The sequence below is a fragment of the Mustelus asterias genome, chromosome 17 (genome assembly GCF_964213995.1).
Source record: "Mustelus asterias chromosome 17, sMusAst1.hap1.1, whole genome shotgun sequence".
Lineage (NCBI taxonomy): Eukaryota > Metazoa > Chordata > Chondrichthyes > Carcharhiniformes > Triakidae > Mustelus > Mustelus asterias.
In genome coordinates this window covers 11216026-11232932 of record NC_135817.1, presented here as the reverse complement: position 1 = coordinate 11232932, position 16907 = coordinate 11216026, and the positions used below count along the sequence as shown (strand labels likewise).

At 45.8% G+C, this 16907-nt stretch overlaps 1 protein-coding gene across 1 annotated transcript in view; it reads left to right on the top strand.

Moving 5' to 3' along the window:
* Nucleotides 1-16907, top strand: part of LOC144506322 (complement C4-B-like) — an 86922-nt gene that overhangs the window by 43609 nt on the left and 26406 nt on the right. The window contains exons 8-11 of the mRNA XM_078232279.1: nucleotides 6752-6922; nucleotides 8101-8292; nucleotides 14270-14464; nucleotides 15794-15940. Coding sequence (XP_078088405.1) covers nucleotides 6752-6922; nucleotides 8101-8292; nucleotides 14270-14464; nucleotides 15794-15940 — 705 coding nt within the window. The remainder of the gene's footprint in view (nucleotides 1-6751; nucleotides 6923-8100; nucleotides 8293-14269; nucleotides 14465-15793; nucleotides 15941-16907) is intronic.

Here is a 16907-nt window from a genome sequence, read left to right as displayed (position 1 = left end):
CTAGAACGAGAGGGCACAACCTCAAAATAAAGGGGGGTCAGTTTAGGACAGAGTTGAGGAGGAACTTCTTCTCTCAAAGGGTGGTGAATCTCTGGAATTCTCTGCCCACTGAAGTGGTGGAGGCTACCTCGTTGAATATGTTTAAGCCACGGATAGATGGATTTCTGATCGGTTGGGGAATTAAGGGTTATGGGGAGCAGGCGGGTAAGTGGAACTGATTCACTTCAGATCAGCCATGATCTTATTGAATGGCGGGGCAGGCTCGAGGGGCTAGATGGCCTACTCCTGCTTCTATTTCTTATGTTCTTATGATATTGCACATGCCTACCAGTACCTGGAGTTAGATGAGGATTCTCCAAGGTTGGTTACTATTAGCACCCACAAGGAGCTATCCCATTATAGATGTTTACCTTTGGGACTCTCATCAGCTTGTGCCATATTTCAGCATACGACGGAAAGTTTATTACAGGGCATCCCTAATATAGTGGTGTATCTGGATGATGTCCTGCTTACAGGAGCCTCACTTGAGGAACACAGGTCAAAATGAGAGGAGGTTTTGATAAGATTTAGTGGGTGTCCATTTGAAATGAGAGAAATGCACTTTCCAGGCAGATGAAGTTACATCCCTGCATTTCAGGGTAGACGCTAAAGGCTTACATCCTTTGGAGGATGAAGTTAAAGCCATAAAGGAAGTAACAGCCTTGATGTGTCAACCTAGATGTTACAACAATCTGAGGTCCCTATCTGCTTCAAGAAGACGACCATCATCCTGTTGCCTAAGAAAGACCAAGCAACGTGCCTTAATGACTATCGGCTGGTGGCTCTGACATCCATCATTATGAAGTGCTTCGAAAGGTTAGTCGTGGCATGAATCAATTCCAGCCTCCCAGACGACCTGGATTCACTACAGTTTGCCTACTGCCGCAACAGGTCCACATCAGACGCCATTTCCCTGGCCTTGCACTCAACCCTGGAACACCTAGATAACAAGGACACCTATGTCAGAATCCTATTCATTGACTACAGCTCAGCCTTCAACACTATTATTCCCACGAAACTCATCTCCAAACTCCGTGGCCTGGGCCTCGGCACCTCGCTTTGCGACTGGATCCTGAACTTCCTAACTCACAGACCACAGTCTGTAAGGATAGGCAAAAACACCTCCTCCACAATAATCCTCAACACCGGTGCCCCACAAGGCTGTGTTCTCAGCCCCCTATTATACTCCTTGTACACCTGTGACTGCGGCCAAATTCCCCTCCAATTCGATTTTCAAGTTTGCTGATGACACCACCGTAGTGGGTCGGATCTCAAACAATGACGAGAGAGAGTATAGGAATGAGATAGAGAATCTGGTGAACTGGTGTGGCAACAATAATCTCTCCCTCAATGTCAACAAAATGAAGGAGATAGTCATCGACTTCAGGAAGCGTAGTGGAGAACATGCCCCTGTCTACATCAATGGGGACGAAATAGAAAGGGTCGAGAGCTTCAAGTTTTTAGATGTCCAGATCAGCAACTACCTGTCCTGGTCCCCCCATGCCAACACTATAGTTAAGAAAGCCCACCAACTTCTCTACTTTCTCAGAAGACTAAGGACATTTGGCATGTCAGCTACGACTCTCACTAACTTTTACAGATGCACCATACAAAACATTCTTTCTGGTTGGTATTGCTCCTGTTCTGCCCAAGACCGCAAGAAACTACAAAAGGTCGTGAATGTAGCCCAATCCATCAGACAAACCAGCCTCTCATCCATTGACTCTGTCTACACTTCCCACTGCCTCAGCAAAGCAGCTAGCATAATTAAGGACCCCACGCACCCCAGACATTCTCTCTTCCACCTTCTTCCCTTGGGAAAAAGATGCAAAAGTCTGAGGTCACGTACCAACCGACTCAAGAACAGCTTCTTCCCTGCTGCTGTCAGACTTTTGAATGGACTTACCTTGCATTAAGTTGATCTTTCTCCTCACCCGAGCTATGATTGTAACACTACATTCTGCATTCTCTCGTTTCCTTCTCTATGAACGGTATGTTTTGCCTGTATAGCGCGCAAGAAACAATACTTTTCACTTAATACATGGGACAATAATAAATCAAATCAGTGTTAAAATTGTTCCTGGGAATGGTAAATTATTACAGCAGATTCTTACAAAACATGTCTCCAATCTTAGCCCCATTTCAGCAGCTTTGGAAGAAGCATCAGCGTTGGAAATAAGGGGAAGCACAGAATGAAGAGTTTGCCAAAATAAAGCAGAGCTTACAGTCATCAGCTCTGCTTGTACACTTTGATCCAACCTTTCTTCTTCTTTGGCAGTCCATCGGCGTCTGGGATGACTTGATTTCAGCTCAGGGAGGTGGGCTCTGTGGTGGCTGAATAGTCCAATCCTGGAGCTGCAGACTCCGCTTCAGGTTTGGCGGGTGGTGTTTGATGAGGTGGGTGGGAGGGACGCTCAGGGTTCTGCGCTCTCTTTCCACTGTTTATGCTTGGACTCCACGTGCTCCACCCAGTGACACTCGAAGTGATTGGTGCCTTTGTGGATGCTTCTTCTCCAGTTTCTGCATTCAAAAGCATGCGATTCCCACGTGTCGATGGGGATATTGCACTCGTTTTAAGGAAGCTTTCAGAGTGGTTCTTTGTTAAATTTCCTCTGCTCTCCTAGTGGTTGTTTGCCATTACAGAACTCGGGACCTTGTGTTGAACAATGTGGCCCACCCATCACAGCTGGCCAAGTGTGACCAGTGCCTCGATTCTGGGGATATTGGCCTGGGAGAGGATGCTCACATTGGTACCCCTAGCCTGCCAGTGGATTTGTAGGATTTTGCGGAGGCAATGTTGGTGATATATCTCCAGGGATTTGAGGTGTCTGCTGCACATTGTCCATCTTTCTGATGCATGCAGGAGGGCGGGGACCACTGTAGACCATGAGCTTGGTGCTGAATTTCAGGCCTGGGGCTTCGAACACTATGCGTCTGAATTCTGCACTGACGCACAGACGTTGATGCTGGATTTCATCATTGATGTTCTGCCCAGGCTGACAGGAGGCTCCCGGGGTATCATTGAGTCATAGAATCCCTACAGAAGGAGACAATTCAGCCCATCAAGCCTGCACCGAACACAATCCCACCCAGGCACTACTCCCGTAACCCCACACATTTACCCTCCTAATCCCCCTGACACTAGTGTCAATTTAGCATGGCCAATCAACCTAACCTGCACATCTTTGGGCTGTGGGAGGAAACCGGAGCACCTGGAGATAACCCATGGAGACACGGGAGAAAGATGTCCACACAGAGAGTGACCCGAGGCCGGAATTGAATCAGGGTCCTGGCGCTGTGAGGCAGCAGTGCTAGCCACTGTGCCTCCCGGTTCTGCCTGTGCTGACAGGAGGCTCCAGGGTATGGGAAATGATCCACATTGTTTAGGGGCCCACTGTGAATCTTGATGGTCATGGAGCAGCTTTGTGCGGGCTGATAAAGAACCTTTGTTTTCTGGGTGTTTAGTCTCAGGCCCATTTTCTCATCGATGATGGCCTCTGAGTATGCGCACACAGGCACGCGTGCGCACACAGGCACGCATGCGCACACAGGCACGCGTGCACACACAGGCACGCGTGCGCACACAGGCACATCTGCGTACACAGGCACGTATGCATACACAGGCATGCCTGCATACTGCAGCTCGATAGCAGAAGTTGGAATAGTCTTGGTGCTGGCCTGGAGGTGCCACAGGTTGAACAGTTTCCTGCTTGTCTGGTAGGTTAGTTCCATTCCAGCATGGAGCTTCTAGGTGATGGGGTGGAGTGTTGTCCCGAGGAAGATGGAGAAAAGTGTTGGTGCGATGATGTTTGACCAGTTTGCACTTGTGTTGGGTCTGCAGTGGATCTGTTGGTGAGGATCGCAGTTTACATGCCAAAGTGGAGCAGGCGGAGAATGGAGACGAATCTGTAGGAAGCTGAATTTAAGGGGATGTTCCACAGGGTGGCACAGTGGTTAGCACAGCTGCCTCACAGCGCCAGGGACCTGGGTTTGATTGGGTGGCCATCTGTGTGAGTCTGCACGTTCTCCCTATGTCTGCGTTTGTTTCCTCCGGGTGCTCTGGTTTCTTCCCACACTTCACAAAGATGTTCTGGTGAGGTGTAATGGCCTAGTGGTATTGTTGCTAGACTATTAATCCAGAAACTCAGCTAATGTTCTGCGGACCCGGGTTCGAATCCTGCCGCAGCAAATGGTGGAATTCAATAAAAATATCTGGAATTAAAAGTCTACTGATGATGATGAAACCATTGTCGATTGTTGGATAAACCCATCTGGTTCACTAATGTCCTTGAGGGAAGGAAATCTGCCGTCCTTACCTGGTCTGGCCTCCATGTGACTCCAGAGTCACAGCAATGTGGTTGACTCTCAACTGCCCTCCAAGGGCACTAGGGATGGGCATTAAATACTGGCATGAATAAAACTAATAAATAAACTTTAAAAAAACACAAACCTTCACAGCTGACAGAATTGAAGGCCTTTATTACAGAAATTGCATGGTGCACATCCAGGACAAAGCAGGATGAAACACTCGCCCAAAGTTATGTTTGGTGGCTGGGTATCGATAAAGAAATTGAAGGAATGGTCAGCCAGTGCCCAAGTTGTGAAACCCAATAGGCATTGCTGCCACTGGTGAATATGCATCCTTGAGAGTGGGCAGGTAGGCCATGGGCAAGAATACATTCAGACTATGCATGGCTGTTCATGGGGCATATGTTTCTCATCTTGGTTGATGTGCATTCTAAATGATTGGATGTCCAATTGATGAAGTCTACAACAGTCATTGTCACGATTGACATGTTGAGGCAGGTTTTTCCATCCATGGCATCCCCGAGGTCTTAGAATCAGACAATGGCACAACACTGACAGTGAAGGAGTTTCAGAAATCTGTTGATTCAAACGGTATCCACCATGTACAGTCAGCACCTTACCATCCAGCTCCCAATGGGTTAGGAGAACGAGTTGTACAAACATTCAAATCATCGATCAAAAACAAGTTCATAGGCCACGACCTTTCCGTTTAGCAAGTTTCTTGTTGTCATAAAATACCATGCCAAATGCGACCAGAGGAATTACTAATGGGATGCCGTTTACGAACCCGTTTGGATTTAATATTCCCAGATTTGGTGGGAAGGGTGGAGGCTCGACAAGCCTCCCAGGAAGAAAACCATGACTCGAGGAAAAAGGATAGAGTTTTCCAAGTTAATCTATTCCTGGCCAGGAACTTTTCAGGAGGACTGACATGGGAGGCTGGTAAAATTATGGAAAGAATGGAACCGATCTCCTACATTGTAGAAGTACAAGGTCATCATGTGGATCATTTGAGGAAGGGAGTTGGGCCTGATACAGAGGACCAACAGTTGTCTCCTGTGGTGGACTTGGGCTTATCAGTTGCTGATACAGGGATCCCTGTTGCAAATGTAGAGCCAGAGCATTGGTGGTTTCTGAAACTGATGGAGCTGTGGAGGATCTCGAGCCCGGATTGATGAGTTTACCTTTTGCACCAGCCCACTCAGGTTCTTCACTCACCGAAGATAATAGTACCGAATTGAAACGTTCCTTCAGGAAGTCTCCTGACAGACTGAATTTGTGATGAATTTTCCCTGGGGTGTCTCTGATGTGTTGTTGTGCCATGCATGCCTATGTTTAATGATGTTCCGTTATTTCATCCATGGGTGGACTCGGGAGTTGGCAAGGAAAGGAGTCTGGTAGTGTGGCCCTCTTAAGGGGGCGATCCGTGAGGGCCACTTGATTGGGTTGGACCCTGTGGAGAGGCAGTGCGGGAAGCCGGGTCAATCGGGTACAGAGGCACGCTTCCCGGGTCGGGAAGGAACCTCAGTTGGAGTCAGGAAGAAATGGAGAGTAGACGTGTGTACAGTTCTTTCAGACCCTTGATTGTATGTATGTGTGTGTGTGTAAATATTATTGAAAATAAACCCTTCATAACCTGTAGCCACAACTAGTTGCCTTTGAAGTTGTTTGATTTGATTTATTATTGTCACATGTATTATTATACAGTGAAAAGTATTGTTTCTTGCACGCTATACAGACAAAGCATATTGTTCATAGAGAAGGAAACGAAAGAGTGCAGAATGTAGTGTTACAGTCATAGCTAGGGTGTAGAGAAAGATCAACTTAATACTAGGTAGGTCCATTCAAAAGTCTGATGGCAGTGGAAGAAGCTGTTCTTGAGTCAGTTGGTACGTGATCTCAGACTTTTGTATCTTTTTCCCGACAGAAGAAGGTGGAAGAGAGAATGCCCGGGGGTGCGTGGAGTCCTTAATTAAGCTTTGCCGAGGCAGCAGGAAGTGTAGACAGTGTCAATGGATGGGAGGCTGGTTTGCGTGATGGATTGGGCTACACTGTAGTTTCTTGCGGTCTTGGGCAGAGCAGGAGCCATACCAAGCTGTATTACAATCTTATCAGAATAAGATATGCCCAGCCAATTTGCACACAGCAGGATCCCACAAATGGCAGTGTGATAATGATCAGGTCGTCGGCTTCAGTGTTGTTGGTTGAAGGATAGAGATTTGTCAGATTCCCCTCTGCACTTCTTCAAAGCAGTGATATGATCTCTTTCACCGCCAGGAATTTTGGTTTAAATAAAGGCTGATGCAGTATCGCCAGTTTAACACGACCATTCCAGACTAATTTCTACCCCATAACTTTGTATCTAATGGGAGGAAGAATGTTTTGTTCCCACACTGTTTTCCAGACATCGATAACCTATCTGGATGGTTCACCTGTCGCTGGAGCTCTGATCAAAATTACAGTGACCTCAGAGGATAAATACATAAACCTTTCACTGGAAGCATTTACTGACAGTATTGGCGAACTGAGTTTCTCCTTCATAGTTCCTGAAAACGCAAGTAAAATATATATTAAGGTGAGAATATATTTTCAAAGATATTTTACTGTTCTCTGTGCTCACTAACCGACATTGGTGGGATACGGATGTTCCGTGGGAGTCCCAAAATATGACTTCCGTCAGCAGAATTTCCCGTTCCGACTGTCCCTGCCCCACACCAGTGATGCAACGGGAATCCTGGCGTTCATAGAATCATAAAAACCCTACAGTGCAGAAGGAGGCCATTTGGCCCATCGAGTCTGCACCGATAACAATTCCACCCAGGCCCTATCCCTGTAACCCCACATATTTACTCCACTAATCCCTCTAACCTACGCATCCCGGGACACTAAAGGGCAATTTAGCATGGCCAATGCACCTAACACACACATCTTTGGACTGTGGGAGGAAACAGGAGCACCCGGAGGAAGCAGGAGCACCCAGAGGAAACCCACACCAACACTGGGAGAATGTGCAAACTCCACACAGACAGTGATCCAAGCTGGGAATTGAACCCAGGTTCTTGGCGCTGTGAGGCAGCAGCGCTAACCACTGTGCCATCGTGCTGCCCAATATAGAGACCCCCTGTTGAGTAGGGTAGATTATCCATTTGGCGTGAATAGCAACAAGTCTCCCAAAAGCAGAACCCACCAGAGGAGTTCAGGTGAGTGCTTGGTTCAAATGGGATGAAGAACACGCCTGGGACACTGCCCCCTATCTGTGGGGAAAATCAGGGGACAATGCAGGGGTGGTGGATTGGAGAGCGGGGCATTGGGAGCCTGCCCTGCCAGCGCAGCATTGCAGGAGCCGCTCCTTGGGATATTTTTGATGTGCCTCACAATATGGTGAAGGAAGATGCAGATGGGGCTTATGGCTTGCAGTCCATGTTTCCCACCTGCTATAATGCTGCAAAAGTATGAGAAAATCTCACCATTAAAGTGTTAATGCAGGAGTCTGATTGCTGTCCTGGGGAGAGAAAACACATCATATAACAATTAAAGATAATTAGACAGAGAAAAACAAGCTGGAAATCTCTTGACCTTGGTGGACTGTGTTATTGAACCTCTCCCACCTCGTTCATAACATGAGTTAAAGGAGTCGGGTGCAATCATTGGCAGGGTGTGGAAAATACAAAGCAGGCGGAACCGTTTTTTGCAGCCTCTCGTAGCACACGTACACTATTATGTTCTATTTACCTTCCTATTTTACCTCCCCAGGCTACCACTGGAAATAAAGCTGATCAGACTGAAGAAAGCAGTGAGATAGTAGTTGAATGCCATGAAAAGAACAAGCCCTATCTAAATATAGATGTGCCAAATGTTCTGCTATACCCTGGAGATATCATATATGTGACATTATCAGCTTTCAGTCAGTTAGATATAAGCAGTGTCCACTACTATTACTATATGGTAAGTTAATGGAGCTTAATCTTCCTCCGTTCAAATGTGAATCTAGACCAGAAAGCATTGTGATGTGGCTGTGCTGCACTGATTGGTTTCTGGAAACCAGGCAATTGCACGCAGTATTATGTGTTCCAATGGTCATGCCCACTTTATACAGACCATTATCCTTTCTTTCAATGCTTTAAGTCATTCACAGGATAAGCGCATCATTGGTGAGGGCAGCATTTATTATCCACTGCAAATTCGCTTGATAAATGATTTGGAGGAAAATGTAACTGGTTTGATTAGTAAGTTTGCGGACGACACAAAGGTTGTTGGATTTGCGGATAGTGATGAGGACCGTCAGAGGATACAGCAGGATATAGATCGGTTGGAGACTTGGGCGGAGAGATGACAGATGGAGTTTAATTAGGGGGCATAAGTTGGGAACAGAAACTGTCAGGGAAAGGAACTAATGAAAAGCGGAACTTTTTCAAGGAACAAATACTGGATGTCCTTGATAGGTATGTCCCTGTCAGGCAGGGAGGAAATGGCCGAGTGAGGGAACCATGGTTCACGAAAGAGGTGGAATGTCTTGTGAAAAGGAAGAGGGAAGCTTATGTAGGGATGAGGAAACAAGGTTCAGATGGCTCGATTGAGGGTTACAAGTTAGCAAGGAATGAGCTGAAAAAGGGGCTTAGGACAGCTAGGAGGGGACACGAGAAGTCCTTGGCGGGTCGGATCAAGGAAAACCCCAAGGCTTTTTACTCTTATGTGAGGAATAAAAGAATGACCAGGGTGAGGTTAGGGCCGGTCAAGGACAGTAGTGGGAACTTGTGTATGGATTCAGTAGAGATAGGTGAGGTGATGAATGAATACTTTTCTTCAGTGTTCACCAAGGAGAGGGGCCATGTTTTTGAGGAAGAGAAGGTGTTACAGGCTAATAGGCTGGAGGAAATAGATGTTCGGAGGGAGGATGTCCTGGCAGTTTTGAATAAACTGAAGGTCGATAAGTCCCCTGGGCCTGATGAAATGTATCCTAGGATTCTTTGGGAGGCAAGGGATGAGATTGCAGAGCCTTTGGCTTTGATCTTTGGGTCCTCGCTGTCCACGGGGATGGTGCCAGAGGACTGGAGAATGGCGAATGTTGTTCCTCAGTTTAAGAAAGGGAATAGAAATGACCCTGGTAATTATAGACCGGTTAGTCTTACTTCGGTGGTTGGTAAATTGATGGAAAAGGTCCTTAGAGATGGGATTTACGACCATTTAGAAAGATGCGGATTAATCTGGGATAGTCAGCATGGATTCGTGAAGGGCAAGTCGTGCCTCACAAATTTGATAGAATTTTTTGAGGAGGTAACTAAGTGTGTTGATGAAGGTAGGGCAGTTGATGTCATATACATGGATTTTAGTAAGGCGTTTGATAAGGTCCCCCATGGTCGGCTTATGATGAAAGTGAGGAGGTGTGGGATAGAGGGAAAGTTGGCCGATTGGATAGGTAACTGGCTGTCTGATCGAAGACAGAGGGTGGTGGTGGATGGAAAATTTTCGGATTGGAGGCAGGTTGCTAGCGGAGTGCCGTAGGGATCAGTGCTTGGTCCTCTGCTCTTTGTGATTTTTATTAATGACTTAGAGGAGGGGGCTGAAGGGTGGATCAGTAAATTTGCTGATGACACCAAGATTGGTGGAGTAGTGGATGAGGTGGAGGGCTGTTGTAGGCTGCAAAGAGACATAGATAGGATGCAAAGCTGGGCTGAAAAATGGCAAATGGAGTTTAACCCTGATAAATGTGAGGTGATTCATTTTGGTAGGACTAATTTAAATGTGGATTACAGGGTCAAAGGTAGGGTTCTGAAGACTGTGGAGGAACAGAGAGATCTTGGGGTTCATATCCACAGATCTCTAAAGGTTGCCACTCAAGTGGATAGAGCTGTGAAGAAGGCCTATAGTGTGTTAGCTTTTATTAACAGGGGGTTGGAGTTTAAGAGTCGTGGGGTTATTCTGCAACTGTACAGGACTTTGGTGAGACCACATTTGGAGTATTGTGTGCAGTTCTGGTCACCTCACTATAGGAAGGATGTGGAAGCGCTGGAAAGAGTGCAGAGGAGATTTACCAGGATGCTGCCTGGTTTGGAGGGTAGGTCTTATGAGGAAAGGTTGAGGGAGCTAGGGCTGTTCTCTCTGGAGCGGAGGAGGCTGAGGGGAGACTTAATAGAGGTTTATAAAATGATGAAGGGGATAGATAGAGTGAACGTTCAAAGACTATTTCCTCGGGTGGATGGAGCTATTACAAGGGGGCATAACTATAGGGTTCGTGGTGGGAGATACAGGAAGGATATCAGAGGTAGGTTCTTTACGCAGAGAGTGGTTGGGGTGTGGAATGGACTGCCTGCAGTGATAGTGGAGTCAGACACTTTCGGAACATTTAAGTGGTTATTGGATAGGCACATGGAGCACACCAGGATGATAGGGAGTGGGATAGCTTGATCTTGGTTTCAGATAAAGCTCGGCACAACATCGTGGGCCGAAGGGCCTGTTCTGTGCTGTACTGTTCTTAATCCGGACAAGTGTGAGGTAATGCATTTTGGAAGGTCTAATAAAGATAGGAAATATACAGTAAATGGTAGAACCCTTAAGAATATTGATAGGCAAAGGGATCTGGGTGTACAGGTACGCAGGTCACTAAAAGTGGCAACGCAGGTGGAGAAGGTAGTCAAGAAGGCATACAGCCTGCTTGCCTTCATCGGCCGGGGCATTGAGTTTAAAAATTGTCATGTCATGTTGCAGCTTTGTAGAACTTTAGTTAGGCCGCACTTGGAATATAGTGTTCAATTCTGGTCGCCACACTGCCAGAAGGATGTGGAGGCTTTGGAGAGGGTACAGAAAAGATTTGCCAGGATGTTGCCTGGTTTGGAGGGCATTAGCTATGAGGAGAGGTTGGAGAAACTTTGTTTGTTCTCACTGGAATGACAGAGGTTGAGGGGGCAACTTAATAGAAGATTATGAAGGGCATGGACAGAGTGGATAGTCAGAAGCTTTTTCCCAAGGTGGAAGAGTCAATTACTCGGGGGCATAGGTTTAAGGTTCGACGGTCAAGGTTTAAAGGAGATGTATGAAGCAAGTTTTTTACAGAGAGGGTGGTGGGTGCTTAGAACTCGCTGCCAGGGGAGATAGTGGAAGCAGATACGATAGTGACTTTTAAGGGGTCTTGACAAATACATGAATAAGATGGGAATGGAGGGATATGGTCCCAGAAGGGTAGGGGGTTTTAGTTCAGTTGGGCAGCATGGTCAGTGCAGGCTTGGAGGTCTGAGGGGCCTGTTCCTGTGCTGTAATTTTCTTAGTTCTTTGAGGTGGTAGATGGCATCAGAATGGCTTGCCGGACTATTTCAGAAGCTGGTTAAGAATCAAGTGCATTGCTGTGGGTCTGGAGTCACATATAGGTCAGACTGGATGAGGACATCGGATCACATTCCCTCCAGGAAATGAATGAATGAAATTGCTTTTGTAACAAGCCAGTAGTTTCATTGTCGCATTAATTCCACATTCATTTAATTAACCATCTTTAAATTCCTCCACTGCCATTGGAACTTATGTCTTTGGGATTGTTTTTGGTTTCTAGATTACTGGACCAACAATCTAACCACTTTGCAATATACTCATTACAGGGAGAGGATCAATAGGTTTAGATATTCACAGAGACAACAAGATGAATAAAGTTTAAAAAGTTTAAAGTTTATTTTAAATGGGCTTACACTAACACTGCAATGAAGTTACTGTGGAAATCCATTTGAATATGGGATATGCCCAGGCGTAAGTGAGATGATGGCTTCATCAGATTTATTGACAGATAGAACGAACACACACTTATTAAAAGAAGCCAAATACCATTGGGGGCAGGCAGGAAAGTGGAGTTGAGGCCACAATCACATCAACAGAAGAACATAAGAACTAGGAGCAGGAGTAGGCCATTTGGTCCCTCGAGCCTGCTCCGCCATTCAATAAGATCATAGCTGATCTTTTTTGTGGATTCAGCTCCACTTACCCGCCCGCTCACCATAACCCGTAATTCCTTTACTATTCAACAATGTCTCTATCTCTGCCTTCAAAACATTCAATGAGGTAGCCTCAACTGCTTCACCGGGCAGGGAATTCCATAGATTCACAAACCATGGGGTGAAGATCAGCTATGATCTAATTGAATGGTGGAGCAGGCTCGAGGGCTGAATTGCCTAATCCTGCTCCTAATTTGTATGTTCACAAGTGGTTCTGAAAAACTCTACTGGAAGGAATTTATTTGATTGATGATTCATTTGGATATGATTCAATAAGATTTGCTCTTCTCTTTTATGTAATTGATGGATTCAATCTAGGATGAAAACTCAGTTAAAAAGAAACCAAAAATCACATAGAAAGGTCACCCAATTAATCAAATTTTAAAAAAATGCATTCTCTGTAAAGTGATATTGGGGCAAACTTTGTCATTTCCACTGGAATTTAGAAGAGCAAGAGATCACTTGATTTGAAGCTGAGAAGATCCTGAACAGTCTTCACAAGGTGGATGTGGAAAGGATGTTTCCTTTAGTGGGTGAGTCCGGAATTACGGGGCGCTGTTTTAAAATTAGGGCTCGCCCTTTTAGGACAGAGACGAGGAGAATTATTTTCTCTGAGGGTTGAGACTTTGCAACTCTCCATCTCAGAAGGTGATGGAGGTGGGGGGTCTCTGAATATTTTTAAGGCAGAGGGAGTGGGATTCTTACTGGGCAAGGGAATTAAAGATCCCTTATCGGGAGCAGATGGGGAATGTGGAATTCAAAACACCAACAGATCAGCCGTGATCTTATTGCATGGCAGAGCAGGCTTGAGGGGCCGAGAGGCCTACTCCTGCTCATTGGAACATAGGAATTAGGAGCAGAAGTAGGCAATGCAGCCCTTCAAGCCTGCTCCGCCATTCAATTAGATCATGGCTGATCTCTTCCTAGTCTCAAATCCACCTCCCCACTTGTTCTCCATTTCCCTTCAACCCATTCTTTTAAAAATCAGAAAGATATCTATATCCTTCATGAAACCATTTAATGATTCAGACTCCACCCTGCTATGGGACAGCGAATTCCAAAAATTCACCACTCTCTCCACGAAGTAGTTTCTCCTCATCTCAGTCTTAAACCTATCACCTCTCAACCTGCGACCTCTTGTTCTAAATTGCCCCATAAGAGGAAACATTTGGTTTACGCTTACTTTATCAATCCCTTTTAGTATTTTATATACCTTGACCAGATCCCCTCTCATCCTTCTGAACTCCAGCAAGTATAAACCCAAACTGTTTAATCTCTCCTCATGCGTCAACCCTTTCATCCCTGGAATCAATCTGGTGAACCTCCTCTGAACTGCCTCCCATGCCACCACATCCTTCCTCAAATAAAGAGACCAAAACTGGACACAACACTCCAGATGTGGGCTGGAATTTTACCACTCTGCCCACCATGGAATCAGAGTGGCTGAGGGGCAGACAATGGAAATGTCCATTGATTTTGGGTGGGATCTTCCAGTTTTGGGATGAGCGAGGCTGCTTGTGGTCTTGTCACCCTATACAATTGCAACAACACTTCTCTACTTTTATGACGCAGTTTGAATCTGCTTTCCATTTAGGTAATAATTTGCCTTTCTATTTTTCGGCCAAAATGGATAACCTCACACGTATCCACATTAAATTCCATCTGCCAAATTTTGGCCCATTCTCCTAGCCTATATATATCCGTCTGTAAGATCTTTATCTCCTCTTCACTGCCTGCTTTCCCACCTACTTTAGTATCAGCCACAAATTTTGCTGTGCTACACTCTGTTTCTGCTTACAGATCATTTATATAGATTGTAAACAGATGAGGTGCAAGGACTGATCTCTGAGGCATCCCAATACATATGTTTCTATCTTCATGTCTTTCCATTTGGAAAATGGATTAGCTTTGTGACAGTTTACCCAAGTCACAAATATTTAATCTTCCAGGTGCTCAACAAGGGAAAATTGCTGCATTTTGAGAGAATTAGGAGGTCTGACAACACTTCATTTCCAATCACGGTCACAAAGGATATGGTGCCTTATTTCCGTATAGTTGCCTATTACTTTACAAATATTGAAGGTGACGAAAGCATCGTCTCAGACTCGTTACGTGTGGAAGTGGAGGACTCTTGCAGTTTGAAGGTTTGTGATGTTTCTGTGTTTGGTGATTCTTATCAGGAGGTGTGGAAAGTGTTAAAATTTGTAATCTCTGTCAAGAATGGATAGATGTTTTAAGACGGGGACAATTGCTCTTTCTTTGAGCAATGGCGAGTTATAACGGTTGAGGTGCAAACCCAGCAGTCATCATGGTTCCTGTCGGCTGAGTTAGGATAAAGTACTCCCATTTCCAGTGATTTCTGTTCTGTTAAGCTGGGGTTCTCTCTATCCTCTCAGGTGACGTTCAAAGATCCAACTGCATTATCTGGAGGAACAGCAGCACAGATCTCCCATTGCACTGGCCAATATTCATCCTCCAACCAATCACCAAAACAGAGTACCTTTGATTTGATTTATTATTGTCACATACAATGAAAAGTATTGCTTTTTGTGTGCTAAACAGACAAAGCATGGGGAAGGAAAGGAGAGGATGCAGAATGTAGTGTTACAGTCATAGCTAGGGTGTAGAGAAAGATCAACTTAATACTAGGTAGGTCCATTCAAAAGTCTGATGGCAGCAGAGAAGAAACTGTTCTTGAGTTGATTGGTACGTGACCTCAGACTTTTGTATCTTTTTCCCAGTGGAAGAGAGAATGTCCGGGGTGTGTGGGGTCCTTAATTATGCTGGCTGCTTTACCGAGGCAGCGGGAATTGTAGACAGAGTCAATGGATGGGAGGTTGGTTTGCGTGATGGACGAGGCTTCGTTCATAACCCTTTATAGTTCTTTGCGGTCTTGGACAGAGCAGGAGCCATACCAAGCTGTGATACATCTGGAAAGGATGCTTTCTATGATGCATCCATAAAAGTTGGTGAGAGTCGTAGTGGGCATGCCAAATTTTCTTAGCCTTCAGAGAAAGTAGAAGCATTGGTGGGCTTTCTTAACTAATGTATCAGCATGGAGGGACCAGGACAGGCTGTTGGTTACTTGGCTATGATAACATTGCGGTGTGTTATGGGAGCTTGCTGTGCACAAATTGGCTGTGCTGCTCCTTGCATTACAACAAGGAGTAAACTTCCTCGGCTGTACAGGGTATTCATGAGGTTGTGAATGGCTGCTAGAGAAATGCAAGTCTTTCCTTTTGATTTTATAAAGCTGAGCTCCTGTGTGATGGTGGGGTGGGATGGGGTAGGGAACAATTGTAAGAGGATTGGGTACCACATTGGTTAACCCTCCACTACCCTATTTTAATCTCTGTTCAGCTCAGTGCGATTCACGTTGTACAGTGTGTGTAACCAATGTTGCTGCTGATTCCTGCAGTTTAGTTGTATTCTATAAGGTATGTTGAGGCTGAAGATTTGATTGTCGTTCACAGTTTCAGATACAACCTGCCTTGTATACAGATAATGACGAACGCGACCTACTGCTGTCAGTTTTCTCTGAGGCTGTTTCCGATGTCTTTGTCCAAGCTGTGGACAGTCAGCTTTATGGACCCAATAAGGACATGAATACACTTCAGAAGGTGAGAGACTCGTTTAGTACTTTTATCTCGAACCAATCAGATGCTTGAATAGCTTCTTAACTGTACGATAGTTGAGAACCAACCATAATACATTTGGATTTTCCACTCTAGAAGCTGCACGTATTAAGTGGAAACTGTAGATAAATACACAAATGCAGCCATTTTATTCCAGTAATTTGTAACATGTGGACACCAGGAACAAATAGCAAGCGTTGAATGAAATAGTTGAAGTAAGGTTAAACTGAGGTTTTTATACAACTTGAAATGATCAGTTTCTGTGGAAGGATATGTAAACTCCAGTGGGTCGATTGTACAGTTACTCTGTTGTGCCTTCCTACAGGTGGGTTTCTCATGGACATTATGTCACTGACAGGGCCATGCCTACTGATAGGCGGTTTATTGGAAAACCATTAAAAAACTTAATGCAGAGAAGCGCAGGGTGCCGTGTTTGGTGAAGCGCGGAGTGCTGCATTTTGCGAAGCGCGGGGTGGTGCGTTTTGTGAAGCATGAGGTGCTGCGTTTTGTGAAGTGCGAGGTGCTGCGTTTTGCGAAGCGCGAGGTGCTGCGTTTTGCGAAGCGCGAGGTGCTGCGTTTTGCGAAGCGCGAGGTGCTGCGTTTTGCGAAGCGCGAGGTGCTGAGTTTTGCGAAGCGCGAGGTGCTGCGTTTTGCGAAGCGCGAGGTGCTGCGTTTTGCGAAGCGCGAGGTGCTGCGTTTTGCGAAGCGCGAGGTGCTGCGTTTTGCGAAGCGCGAGGTGCTGCGTTTTGCGAAGCGCGAGGTGCTGCGTTTTGCGAAGCGCGAGGTGCTGCGTTTTGCGAAGCGCGAGGTGCTGCGTTTTGCGAAGCGCGAGGTGCTGCGTTTTGCGAAGCGCGAGGTGCTGCGTTTTGCGAAGCGCGAGGTGCTGCGTTTTGTGAAGTGCGAGGTGCTGCGTTTTGTGAAGCGCGGGGCACCACCTCTTGGAAAGCACAGG